This window comes from Bactrocera latifrons, unplaced genomic scaffold, assembly GCF_001853355.1.
Source record: "Bactrocera latifrons isolate USDA-ARS-PBARC rearing strain unplaced genomic scaffold, ASM185335v1 scaffold_113, whole genome shotgun sequence".
NCBI lineage: Eukaryota > Metazoa > Arthropoda > Insecta > Diptera > Tephritidae > Bactrocera > Bactrocera latifrons.
The window spans coordinates 436567-449897 of NW_017534553.1; the positions used below are offsets into that span (position 1 = coordinate 436567).

General features: G+C 34.4%; 3 protein-coding genes across 5 annotated transcripts; 2 read left to right on the top strand and 1 right to left on the bottom strand.

Annotated features, from left to right (window-relative positions):
• Positions 1–245: 245 nt before the first annotated feature.
• LOC108975199 (mitochondrial Rho GTPase) lies at positions 246–6621 on the top strand. 3 transcript variants are annotated; one of them, XM_018943543.1, is made up of 8 exons: positions 246–351; positions 1305–1669; positions 1729–1940; positions 2000–2152; positions 2335–3186; positions 3247–3596; positions 4520–4582; positions 5845–6621. In XM_018943543.1, exons 2-8 carry the CDS (start codon positions 1471–1473, stop codon positions 5981–5983), a joined length of 1968 nt encoding a protein of 655 aa, XP_018799088.1. In that variant the 5' UTR covers positions 246–351; positions 1305–1470; the 3' UTR covers positions 5984–6621. The 3 variants fall into 3 exon arrangements, with proteins under 3 accessions (XP_018799088.1, XP_018799096.1, XP_018799104.1); XM_018943551.1 differs by having other exon boundaries at positions 4520–4558; XM_018943559.1 differs by lacking the exon at positions 4520–4582 and having other exon boundaries at positions 247–351.
• A 1403-nt stretch (positions 6622–8024) lies between these two features.
• LOC108975219 (probable N6-adenosine-methyltransferase MT-A70-like protein) lies at positions 8025–10823 on the bottom strand. Its single transcript, XM_018943570.1, has 7 exons — positions 10489–10823; positions 10114–10422; positions 9928–10055; positions 9275–9867; positions 8988–9211; positions 8797–8920; positions 8025–8729 (listed from the first exon to the last, which is right to left on the bottom strand). The coding sequence occupies exons 1-7, from the start codon at positions 10649–10651 to the stop codon at positions 8282–8284; spliced, it is 1989 nt and encodes a 662-aa protein (XP_018799115.1). The 5' UTR covers positions 10652–10823; the 3' UTR covers positions 8025–8281.
• Positions 10824–10885: 62 nt separating this feature from the next.
• LOC108975229 (putative serine/threonine-protein kinase STE20-like) lies at positions 10886–12541 on the top strand. Its single transcript, XM_018943582.1, has 4 exons — positions 10886–11340; positions 11401–11838; positions 11908–12147; positions 12210–12541. The coding sequence occupies exons 1-4, from the start codon at positions 11025–11027 to the stop codon at positions 12281–12283; spliced, it is 1068 nt and encodes a 355-aa protein (XP_018799127.1). The 5' UTR covers positions 10886–11024; the 3' UTR covers positions 12284–12541.
• The last annotated feature ends 790 nt before the right edge of the window (positions 12542–13331 follow it).

Sequence of the window (13331 nt, forward strand, 5' to 3'; positions counted from 1 at the left end):
ATTATGTCTTAAAAGGATTAGAAAAAAAAAACTCGGAGTCAAAGAAAAATAAAAAATGGAAATTATACTTTAAATACATTTTTTTTTTTTACCTATCTATTATCGAATCAGTTTTATTTCTTTTATTTTTTTTTTATTGATTTGCGTATAACTTTAAGTAATTGGCATTTTAATTAATAAAAATTATTTTAATATTCGGTTTTCTGACACAGGTATGGTTAAACAAACAGACAGCACTGCACGTAATTGACAACGTAACTATTCACAATAATAAATGTCAAGTAATCTATTCATTCATTGAACACACGTTCACGTTGCCGAACAAACGAATTTTGATCTGGAGAAGAAAAGGTTGGTGTGCAAATTTTACTTTTGTATGGTTTATGTAATTATTTTATGGATGAAAAAGCAATTAATTACTTAATATATTGATATTGTGTATCATTTTCAATAATTATTAAATTGTGATATAATGGGAATTTTCATTTAATACTGCACCCATGTGACAACGTGCGATAAATACCGACTTGCAAAAATCAGGCTATACGGAAATTAAAGCGATTGAAAAGTCGTCTTGTTGATAATGGTGGTTGTGTTTATTATATGTTGTAATGTATGTGATGCTTACCAGGAAAAGTAAACAGACAGGCTGCGAAAACTGCCTCCTGCGAAGAAGTATTCCTGTGATAAAACAAAGTGACGYCAGAAGTCTGTGTTTTTCTTTTTTGACAAAAAAACTTCATTAGGCCCCCTACAGTGCGCTGGCTAATGGATTAGCAATAGTTTCAGATTTGAGTGACGTGCAAATAATCACATACATTTTTCAAAAAGCATTGCACAGAATTGCATATTATGTTATTGCATTTATTGATTTTACTCAGTWTTCACACTCCCAACGGGTGTGAAATGAATTTGTGCTCCATGTGAAGATATGAAAATCGAGTTTCTCCATTTTTTTTATAGCTTTTCGAGTCAGTGAACTAAAAACTTATAAAGGTGTGAAAAATCAAAACAAGAAACTAAAAGTAGTTTTACGTAGTGTGTATGTACCAACCATTTAGCATAATAAAAGGAGAAATTGTAAAAATTAACCCATGTCAGGTTGCTGTGTAAAATATTTTTTTTGCTGAAAGTTTTTGAATTTGTTTGTCGATTTGATAAGTATACCGTGTGATATACTTGTTTAGTAATATACTTGATATTGATTACTTTAAGAATCTTCTATAGCAAATACACTATTTTTCATTACAGATATATTTAAGTATCACATACATAACATGTATATATTCTTGAATTTTTTGCAGTGAGCATTGCTCAAGTTCGCTCGGCATAGATGAGTAGTGTACAAAATAACTTATGGTAGCATTCGCATTAACAACACAGATTTAAGAAACACATTGCAATACTAAACACAGACGTTATTTGCCAACACTTCCCTGCCAGTGAATACAACTTACCAAAAACGTAATTATGGTCCAATACAACGCCGCTCAGCGAAAAAATGTTCGCATATTGTTGGTTGGCGATCCYGGTGTGGGTAAAACATCACTTATACTTTCACTTGTAAGCGAAGAATTTCCTGAAGATGTTCCTCCAAAAGCTGAGGAGATAACAATACCCGCTAATGTAACACCTGAACAGGTGCCTACGAATATTGTCGACTATTCAAGTACTTGAGTACAACATAAATATTATCATTCAATAATTAAGTGAATTATATTTTTTAAGACACCGAGCAAACAGATGAAACTCTGAACGAGGAGATCGTCAAAGCACACGTTGTATGTATTGTGTATAGTGTGGAAGATGAAGATTCACTTGATCGCATAACATCGCACTGGCTGCCTTTAATACGAACCGCAATTGGAGAGGACCAACAACGTAAGCCTGTGGTGCTGGTTGGCAATAAAGTTGATCTGATCGAGTATTCAACCATAGATGTAAGTCTATTAAATTGTGAATATTGACTTTTTATATAATTTTTTTGTTTTATTTTTAGAGTGTGTTGACAATAATGGAAGACTTTCCCGAGGTTGAAAGCTGTGTGGAATGCTCTGCCAAAACGCTACATAATATTTCCGAAATGTTCTACTATGCGCAAAAGGCTGTTCTACATCCAACTTCACCGCTTTATATAATGGAAGAGCAAGATGTAAGTCCAGTAATACATATAAATAATAAGCAGATTTGCAGGATGTAATATTTGATGTGTGCAAACATTTTTTTTATGTAAAATTATATATTATACATCCAGAAGTTTCGATGCACAATTGCAACAGTCTTTATTTTTCTCCTTTACAAACATGCTAATTAAAAAACTCGTTTTTTTTTCAGCTTACGCCGGCTTGCAAGAAATCACTTGTTCGCATATTCAAAATATGTGATATCGATGGTGACAATCTGCTCAATGATTATGAATTGAACTTGTTTCAACGTCGTTGTTTCAACACACCCCTACAGCCACAAATACTAGACGAAGTCAAAGTTGTTATACAGAAGAATATTCCAGATGGCATCTTCCACGATGCAGTTACACTTAAGGGCTTTCTTTTTCTGCACTGTTTGTTCATACAGCGCGGACGTAATGAGACCACATGGGCTGTGCTACGTCGCTTCGGTTACAATGAACAGTTAGAAATGTGTAAGGATTATTTGCGGCCAACTTTGAAAATACCACCYGGTAGTAGCACTGAGTTGTCACATCGCGGTCAACAATTTCTTACAGCGCTGTTCGAACGTTACGATAAAGACGGCGACGGCGCAYTATCACCGGAAGAGCATAAAATGATTTTCAGTACATGCCCATCAGCGCCTTGGTCATATTCGACAGATATACGTAAATCATGCCCCACCAACGATCAGGGTTGGGTGACGTTGCATGGCTGGATGTGTCGCTGGACTTTAATGACGCTTATYGATGTCTTAAAAACACTAGAATACTTAGCGTATTTGGGCTTCAATGTKCATGAGAACGAAAGTCAGTTGGCGGCGATACATGTGACACGCGAACGACGTATTGATTTAGCCAAACGACAAAGTAGTCGATCCGTGTATATGTGTCATGTGATTGGTCCGAAAGGCGCTGGTAAGACGGGGTTGTGCCGTGGTTTCTTAGTAGAGGACATGAAAAGTCTGATTGGTAAAGAATTCAAGACTAATGTGGTGCATTGTGTCAACACTGTGCAGGTAAAAATTTATTGTTTACAATAATGCATAAAATTTAATAAATTTTTATATTAAAAATAGGTTTATGGTCAAGAAAAGCATCTCATACTACGTGATATAGACGTAAAGCATGCGCTAGACCCATTGCAGCCGCAGGAGGTGAATTGTGATGTCGCTTGCCTCGTGTATGATTCATCCAATCCGCGTTCGTTCGAGTACATTGCACGCATATACATCAAATATTATGCGGAGAGTAAAATCCCAGTGATGATTGTTGGCACCAAAGGTGACTTAGATGAGCGGCGGCAAGATTACTTACTGCAACCGTCAGAGTTTTGTACCAAATATAAACTACTGCCACCACACCTGTTCAGCTTGAAGAGTAATAAGAAGGAGGTTTACACGAAATTGGCAACCATGGCGGCATTCCCGTAAGTAGTGCATACAAAGCGTTAAAATTATCTATCATAGTTATTTCTTTATGTGCAATACGTTTAAAATTTAACACACGAATTGGCTATGGAGCATTGCTTATCGTTTCATTCTGGTATTTGTAATACAAATATGTTAGGTTAGGGTGAATATGTTTGTTTATGTGTTTGTGGTTATAAGCGGTTAATGTCCACTGTTCTATTTGTTTCAAGTGTTTCTTGGAGTACTTCACTAATAAGTGCTTATTTACTTATGAAGTAGTACTATCGTACTTGTAGGATTAGTGTTATATATATATATGTAATTAGATCTTTTTTTATAACACAGTGCATAGAGATTTGTTGAATTTAACAATTATTTGTTGTTGCAGGCACAGCTAATTTTTTATTTATTGCAAATATAACAGCTCACGCGAAATGCTTATCATTTTTTTTTTTTAATTTAACAAATCCATTTGCTTACCTAACCATACAAGTATTTAAATATCCTTAGCAGTATTATATATTTATCATTTATCTTTTTTTTTATTAAAATTTCCACTAAATCAAAATTTCGTAACATAGTATATTTATCTAAACACCAAAAATGTATACAAATTATGCACAAATTATCGTTCAATTAATAAACATAAATTTAATATTATTCTTCCTTTATCTTCTAACTGCTGCATSAACTAAAATATAATAATAAATCAAAAACAAAACAAAAAAAAAACGAATATGCTCCAATGTCTCGCGTACGCGCYTCAAAACTCCTCACCACTCCCCTGAATCTGAATTTTGATTGTCTGCGCTTTGGCTGTGGTGATTGTTGCACAAAAACAAATAAATACCATCATATGATAATGAAAAATTGTAAAAATCCTAATTGTTATCGTTAATTTACAACAACAACAATGACTGYTTACGCTCGTTAATCTCAGTCGCTTTCAAGCCGCATGGATACTCTTTTACAAGCACAGGTTGGTACAGCTGTGGGAATCAGCGTAAGTGTGAATCTTCTTAATGCCATTTAAACAGCCGAACGAGCAACTAATATCGTACTATCCATACATTGTGTTTATTTTTTCTCTTTTCGAGCAAATATTTTTTGTAAAAAGCTATACACCATAGTCAAATATGCAYAGCCTTACAGCAAAATACCAATAATAATAATAATAGCAACATAATTAGTAACTTATAGTACATGTTTAATCGTAGATATTATAATATATCTATCACTATTTTAAAACAAAAAATTGTATATTCTTTTAAACTAAAATTACTACTTTTTCAATGATTTTTTATGTTATTTAAGCGATTGGCGAGTTTTTGCACATTTATGTTTTCCGTCATATAGTTAGTGTATGCACATGATCGTATGGTTATATAAACATTTATATTTGTGCATTGAATATTYATACTCTTTGGTAAAAACATACTACTTTCGTATTTTGTTTCAACTTATTTGTTATTTGTGTATTTCACTCATCCATCCAAGTGCGCACCTTATTTACTCATAGCAAGTTTTATAATTAAATGCATTCAGGTGGTGGCAGGTTATTGAATAATTAAGGAAAATATATAATTATATATTATTATTGATTAAGTTTGAAAAATGAACGATTAAAATCATGTTCTGGTATGGAAAACCTTTTTATTTGACAAGAAATATCCACAAAATTGGACATGGATTATTTCCAAGGCAACGTTAGAATCTCCAAKGAAATTGTTGAGATCAAGCAACATATAGCGGCCATACAAACTGACGAACAGTATCATGTTTTTGTGTGCTATCTATAATACAATATATATATGTATATCCAACATCACTTTTCTTGGTCCGATTCCGTCCAAACAGCTCGCCTGTAAATTAGGACTCGACAACTTAATTGTTTTTTTTTTCTTCACAAAAACTCTTCCTGCCGAAACTTTAATGCATTTATAGTACATTTACTTTGCACATTTCCTTCTACTCCTGTAACCCCTTTGTCCCCCACATTTTCTACACGCACTAAACACCGCCCTTAATTATTGTAAATATTTTAGGTACATTCTAMATTTTCGATCTCGATTTTTTGAGCCTTTAATAATTTTTTATATACTTTTGAGATGCATCAACAACTTACTAAGCGTTTTTGCTTCAGTTGTAGTAGAACTTAAAATTTGATTGCATGTTTATAAATACAACCATTTATATTTCAATTTAACTAATATTTACATTTTTGTGTTCTTTCAACGCGCGTTACAACCATCCGCTCACAAATAGACATCTACGTCAGTTCGGTTTGATGACAGAGGATCCGACACTTTGGTGGAAAGCCGGTTTAGGTGTTGCCGCCGCCACCGTACTGGGTTTTGTCGTGCTCAAAGCACTGCACAGCGCCGGTACGCATGTGCGTTACTAATGTTAAACTAGCGGGATAATACGCAAGCATACAGGCATACAATGCAACACATASACCGTAAAGCTGTATAGAATCRCGCAGCGTTTCCAATAGGAACTCTTGTAATATTCTACTATGATAAGATCCCACTACACTCGCGTTCCACACTCCATCCATCTAGAAAATTGTACAAAACATTCTAATTTGTTAAGTTTCGTTGGCGAACGCGCTTTAACCGGCGCCAGAGAAATTGTTTTGTGGAAATTCTTTGTGAGGAAAAGATTTGAAAATTATTTGCAACTACTATGAAAAATTTTATTTTAACGTGAAAAAACATCGAAAAATCCATTGTAAGAAAAATTGTAAGAACTTTAGTTTAATGCTTATTTAAAAAGAGTATACATAATTTATGTAAAGGAGCGTACATACGCATATGTATATCGTTTCATAAATGACATGTTTTTGTTTGTAAATACATATTTACTAACCTTAAAAAATTGTTTAATGCACCTCGATGATATCTGCGATTCGTTTACCGCATATATCCATAATTTAGCGCTGTCATCATTATATTACACATTTGTAATATTGTATCTACATTTATATATACATACGTATACTCTATAAATAGTAATAAAATAATTTTAACATTGAACTAATGACGACGAGCATCATTTGGAAAACAATCGGATAGCAATACCAATATTATATAAACAATTGCAAATATGCATACATACATATGTAATCTATATTAACCACATAAATAAAATTATTTTTGTAAATCATAAAATAAGTAATACATAAAACTGAAGAACTGTTTGGCTGCTGCGCGCTTGGAAAAGCGCCAACTGTAATTCGTCGGGTCGGGAGCGGCATATGCGGGCATTTTTTTTAAATTAAGTACTCCTTATGTTTTGTATGTGTTTGCTTCACAGATTCACATACAAATACACTTACATATTTACTTATATATATATATATATATATATACTTATATTGTAATTTAATTTAAATGAACTTTATTATAAAAGAAAAACACAAAATAATCGGCTTCACGAGTTCAAGAAATTATCGATTCTTCCAATTAATAAATCGAAATGAGAAGCAAATATTAAAATGAGTTTTTATCTAGCCACAAGGTGTTTTTTCATAAAGTTGAAACCACAGTACAACAACAAATTTAACTCACAGAGCCAATCAACACAGAGGCTATAAAAATTACAATAACTGCATTTGGCAACTATATTTCAGCACTGAATGAATGGCAATCGATATGTTTTTAATTTTTTCAACAAAAAAATATCAGACAGGCGAGAATCATCTCACTTGCGATGTTAAAATATTGTCAGGCGCTTAGATGGATTTAAACTTCTAGTGAATTGGCATAAGATTTTGTAGCAAGATTGCGAGCACATCGTTTAAAGCACGCCTCTTGCGCAGCTTCGCTCTGGATACTGCAGCCGGTTAAACTGCTACTTATCCATAATCAACACCAACATACYAAACAAATATATGTTCAGCATGCAACGAGTCGCCGCATGACTGYAAACACCTCTTTGCTTGCCCAGCTAACCGTATATGTCAGATAACCCTCTCTCTATGGTCTGACCTCGACGAAACAGCAACAGCGGACCTACTGTTGGATGACCTCGATGACAACTTAACTCAACCTTACTACGCTGACGGTACTAGATKACYGTTACAACAACAACAACAGCATTAAAGCACGCCGCAGTCAGATACCTGTTATTTCGATGATCGGTAACACAGAACTTTTTATTGTTCAAGGTATTTTCATTAAATTGAGCAAAGTTTTTTACCCCAAAAAAAATTTCAGATCGAATCACTATAGCATATAGCTGCCCTATAAATTGTTCGACCAAACTCAAGATGAAATCTTGAAAATTATCCTATAAAAAAAACCCCTTCAATTGGTAATTGAGTTGGAGGCGAAAGTGATCAATCTTCAAATAAACCATTTCTGTACTTACAGCAATAGTACTACCGAAAACATTTTATGCAAATTTTCGTTCATTTACTTTATTATTTTGTAGKTAAACTAAATAAAAACATTACCAACTTAGTAATACAAGTGTATATTCGGAAATTAATACAAGTTATTCTCATAGAAGCGAATACAAAAAAAAATAATTTAATACGAATGAGGTATGTTAACTTAAATGAAGTATTTCAATTGACCATTGTAGTTTGATGTTGTTCTGTTATTACTATGTATGTATTTATTTTTATTTTTACTTATATTGGATTACCATATGTATGTATKTATGTTTAACGCTAAGTCGATAATTTGCAAGCATTTCACTTTTTCGCAGCACTTGTCGAATTTGCTGTTGAACCACTTGTAACGGCGGCTGTTTGTGGTGACATACAATTTCCGTCGGGATATCTCTTCTGAAATTGTGTTATTAACTCGGGATCCACTAAGCGTATGCCATCTAATTGATTGCCCAATGTAATCCAATTCGGTTGTACATTGTGTGGACGACCGAAAAGCTCAATTTTGCGTGTGCCCGGACTAAGACGTTCAATTATGCCGTAGATTTCATCGGGCTTATGTGAAGTGGCGCGCACTTCCGCTACAATGACGTCACAATCAAGTCCACGATTAAGATTCTTCGGATTACCCTTCATGCCCACCAGACAATGTTCTTTTCCGTGATTTAGCCAATGTCCGGTGCGGCCGGTGCGTATGATGCGCTGCAATTGGTTCGTTTTCACCCAAATGAGTTCGTCCACACGTTCGTAGCTTCAAAAAATACAAAAAAAGCAATCTTTATTATAAAAGCTATTAAGCGCAACATTTCGATACATACCCCCAGAGCTTTAAACACTCCCGTCCTAATTCCATCGCACGCCCTGTTACCCATAAAAAGATAAGTCCATCGTCCTGCAGTGCTGGCACGCCCAACTGACGCATCTCATCGTCCGACATTGTGCCTATTACATTATTCATTCAATGTGTATTAAAAATGTAAACTCAGGATTTTTTTATAAAAATACTAACCGTACGGCAATTCCATGTGTATATCCCAAGGTGGATCCGCCATTACAACAGCAAATTTACCCAGTACCGTCATGTCGAGGTAACGCAAATCACATTGTATCCATTGTGGCGGATATAATGTAACGCTAGGGTCGATGCTACGCTTAATGCAAAGTTTAGTTTTAACATCAACTGGCTTATTAGTGTTGATATTGGGTAGAGTGTCAACCTCATAATGTACATATCTATAAACAATTAAAAATATAGTTATATATATTTTCAWTTAATTTCTTTCGAGCATTACTCACTTGCATGTAGCCATGTGGAAGCATGTGTTTAGGAAACTGCAATCACCCAGTGATTCATCGGTATGTGATTGTATGATTTTCTTAAAATGCAATTTCGTACAAGTATCCAATGTTTCTATTGATTCGTCCGTTGATTGTTGTGAATCGGCTTCGACATCTTTCAAATTTTCAGAAACGATCTCACCATCTTCTGCACCGGAGTCGCTAGCCTTATTATCGCTTTCCATTTCTCTTGCGCTGTTATTACCATTACTATCTGATGTTGAATTTGCATCAGCTATATTTGTTGTTTCTTCGACATTGCTTTGCGGATTTGATTCATCAGCCTCTGAGCTGAGCTTGCTAGGAGAATCATTTTCGAGTTTGCGATCGCGTTTCTTTTTCGAGGCCATTTCCGCAGTAGCTTGCTGCGCTTTGAGGCACTCTACCTTGGTGCCATATGGACAAAATTCCATTACTTGTGCACCGCCATGTGATTTGAACTTTTCAGCAACGGACCTTTCTTTGGCAGTTGGTTTTGTTAGCAATTCGAGTATTTCTTCGCCTACTTGTTTACTTTGCTTCTCGCGTGTAGAAGGCATGGAGAGCAGAGACTAGTGAAAGGATTTACAAATGACATAAATACAAAACAAATATAACTTGCAGATACGAACCATTATATCATCAGAAGCATCCACACTGCTGCCGTCCGTTCCTTTACGGGTATGTGGTCCAGTATTCGTATCAATTTTTGTTGATTTATTAAGGTTACAATCCTTGTTCTCCGCATCGTTTGCATCGACTAAATAATACGGCTTATGGGTTAAGAAGCATTTATTGTAATTATTGAAAACACTTACATTTCCGCTTCAGTTCTTCTTTTATACCAATGTATCCATCATTTACCACTTCCTTATACAAATCTAAAATTAGATTTGTTTCCACCGAAATAACTTCGCAGCCCACATCCTTTCCGATTGTAACACTCTTAATATTAACTGCACCTTGCTCAGCCAATTTGTTGAGCGTGTAATTGATTACATGCTGTGCAGGTGCTTTATCCAAAAATGTAGCAACTTTTTCCAATAGTTGTGTTGAAATGATAGGAAGCACAAGTGTGTTGGAGGAGAGCGCCTGCAATACCGCTTTCTCTGCTTCAGCATCGTTTTCTGTGGTAATAAATATTAACCAAAATAAAATGGTTTGTTCAATTGTTATTGTAATTGCAAACAAACCCAATTCCCCTGTTGGATTAGGCGAGTCCTTAACTGTGTCAACAACACTATTTGGTGACGAAGATAGTAAACCGGCACGTTCTTTCTTTCGTTTCTCCAACTTTTCTCGCAGTGTATGACGCTTACTTTTCACGGCTTTTATTTCATCCCAAGCATCTGCCATTATACAACGAAATCAAAATGCTTCCTAGTGTTTCTTTAAAAATAAGTGCTTATTTTCACATACGGTGACAATTTTCCCAATTAACAAATCATAAATTGCGGAAGATGAAAAAAGAAAACATTTGMTGCAATTTGTATGCTTCCTCTGTCATATTCAATATTCACAATAGTCAAAAAATGAGCCGGGCAATGCATAGACAGATATAAAGAAGCATAATAATAACAACAAAGTATTTTTGTTATTGCCTTTGCTCAATGAAAACATCAAACCCAATATCAAGTGCAAAAGAGAACAACAACAACTACAAAGGGCTCAGAAATTACTTAATTGTTCAATATATTGCTTGTAAAAGATCTTGAAAATTTCATACAAAATGTTTGGGTGCAATCCTTTGGATTACGATTTGAAAGTGGAATTATCACGATGTTTTACTGGTATTGGAACTGTTTACTTAGCACAATATTTACCCAATGGACAACATATCGCAGTAAAAAARTATCGAATGGATAAAGCAAGTAAAGAAGAGAGCATCTTAGCGCGTGATGAACTGCTTATCATGCGTCAGTTCAGTCATCCTAACATACATACATTCCATACATCGTTCGTATATGGAAATGAGCTCTTTCAGATAGCACCCTTGATGTGCTTTGGCAGCTGCAAAGACACCATTGCTAATTGTTTTCGGGCGGGTAAGTGGCTAGCAAAGCTTACCATATAAACAATACTTCTTTAATAGTGTTCTGAATTAGGATTTCCTGAAATTTTTGTTGCTTTGATAATGCGTGATGTACTCTCCGGGCTCGAGTACCTACATCGTCGTGGTTATGTACATCGCTCGATACGTGCCAGCCATATATTACTCAATCAAACAAAAGCGGTATTAGCTGGTTTCCGTGAATGTACCAGCATTGTAGGGCATGGTGAACGCATTGCATCCTTGCATCACTTAGCACCCTGCAGTGCACGTAGTTTAAATTGGCTAGCACCAGAAGTGCTAGAACAAAACATAATTGGCTACACAGAGAAATCGGATATTTACTCAATTGGTATAACGTGCTGTGAACTAGCGAATGGCGTAGAACCCTTTGCTGATGCACAACCAACCTTTATGTTTACTGAGAAAGTACGCGGCAATGTGCCCACTTTATTAGATCGTTCTACATGTCCTGCAAACGAAGAAATGATAGGTAAGCAATCATATAAGACATATTTGCATTCTGTTTTCACTATTTTTTTCTGCTTATATTAAATTTTAGAAATCGTCACCAGTACTGATTCAGACTCTATTAGGCAGGCACAGCAAATTTACAGTCAACGTGTATTCTCTGATGAGTTCCATCAATTTACAGAAATTTGTATGGAGAAAAAACCGTCCAGTCGTTGGTCGGCATTACAGCTCCTGAGTCATTCCTTTTTCAAGCAATGTCGGCACACAAGCATTCTAGATCAATTGCAACGCTTCGGTTTAGAGACGAAGGACTATTCACAGATAAGAGGTATGTAATGTTACCAAAAGCACTTAAGTAGAACACAGGAAAAATCCTATTTATCACTATAGATGAAAGCTTGGTACTTTGCACCGACTTGAGTGAGATGAATGTACACAGCAATGATTGGAACTGGGATTTTTAATCTACCGTAAATGAATTACTGGAAATATAATATTATAGTCAAACCATACCAACACACACGTTTATACATGTACAAACATATATATATATATTTATATATGTACGATTTTATACGTACAATTATATAGTTATAGTTTTAGTCTGTATTTTTTAATTCCATGTTAAATTTAGAATTCAAGTGTTTGTACTTACGCAATGCCTCCAATAGAGAATTTTAAAGACTATCAAATAAAGCAGTTTGCTAATTCATCACAAGGGATTTGTACAAAAGAGTTTTAATTTTGAAAATCAGTTTAACTTTGTTCTACTTAATTGTCCAAAAAAGGTGGATTTAGTATGGCAACGGTGAACCCACGACAGACGGGTTTACGCAATCGGAACGGAACCRGATTCTTATACAGCCAAGTACAGTAAAATCGGCAACCTTCTTAAACAGCATTTGGAATGTTTTCTGGCGTTACAACAACATCGGAACAAATTAAATAAAAAACATGTAGCGATGGTTGGAAGTGTAGTAGTTTACACAGGCAATTACCATTAAATAAAACTTGTGAAATTGTATTTAAAATGTTTCTTTTATTTAAATTAAATATTATGCACTTTTAATTMTTAATTGCTTATTCAATATTAATATTAAGGTTTAACAATTTTTTTATTATTAATACAATTGTTGATTGTGTAAAACAAAATCATAAAACTAGAGAAGCAGATTGTGGATTTAATTTTGAAAATTGCACTATTTGCATCACTTGCTTTTGTTTTATTTACAAATTCCAAGCACTTGTGGAATATTACATTTTATCTTTCCGCTTAAGACATGTCTTCAGCTCAAACATACTTCTATTTAATAAAATGTAAATTAATGCATTTCATTTTATGGAAACAAAAAATCTCAAACATCATTTCATTTGGTTGATGTTTACTAAAGGTTTATAAAAGCGAAGTAATTACATATGTTTATTAAAAAAGTTATACTGTTTTACTCGTAATGGCCATTTTTGTGAAAATTTCAAAATTTGTTATTTGATTTAAATGTTTTCATGAACTAT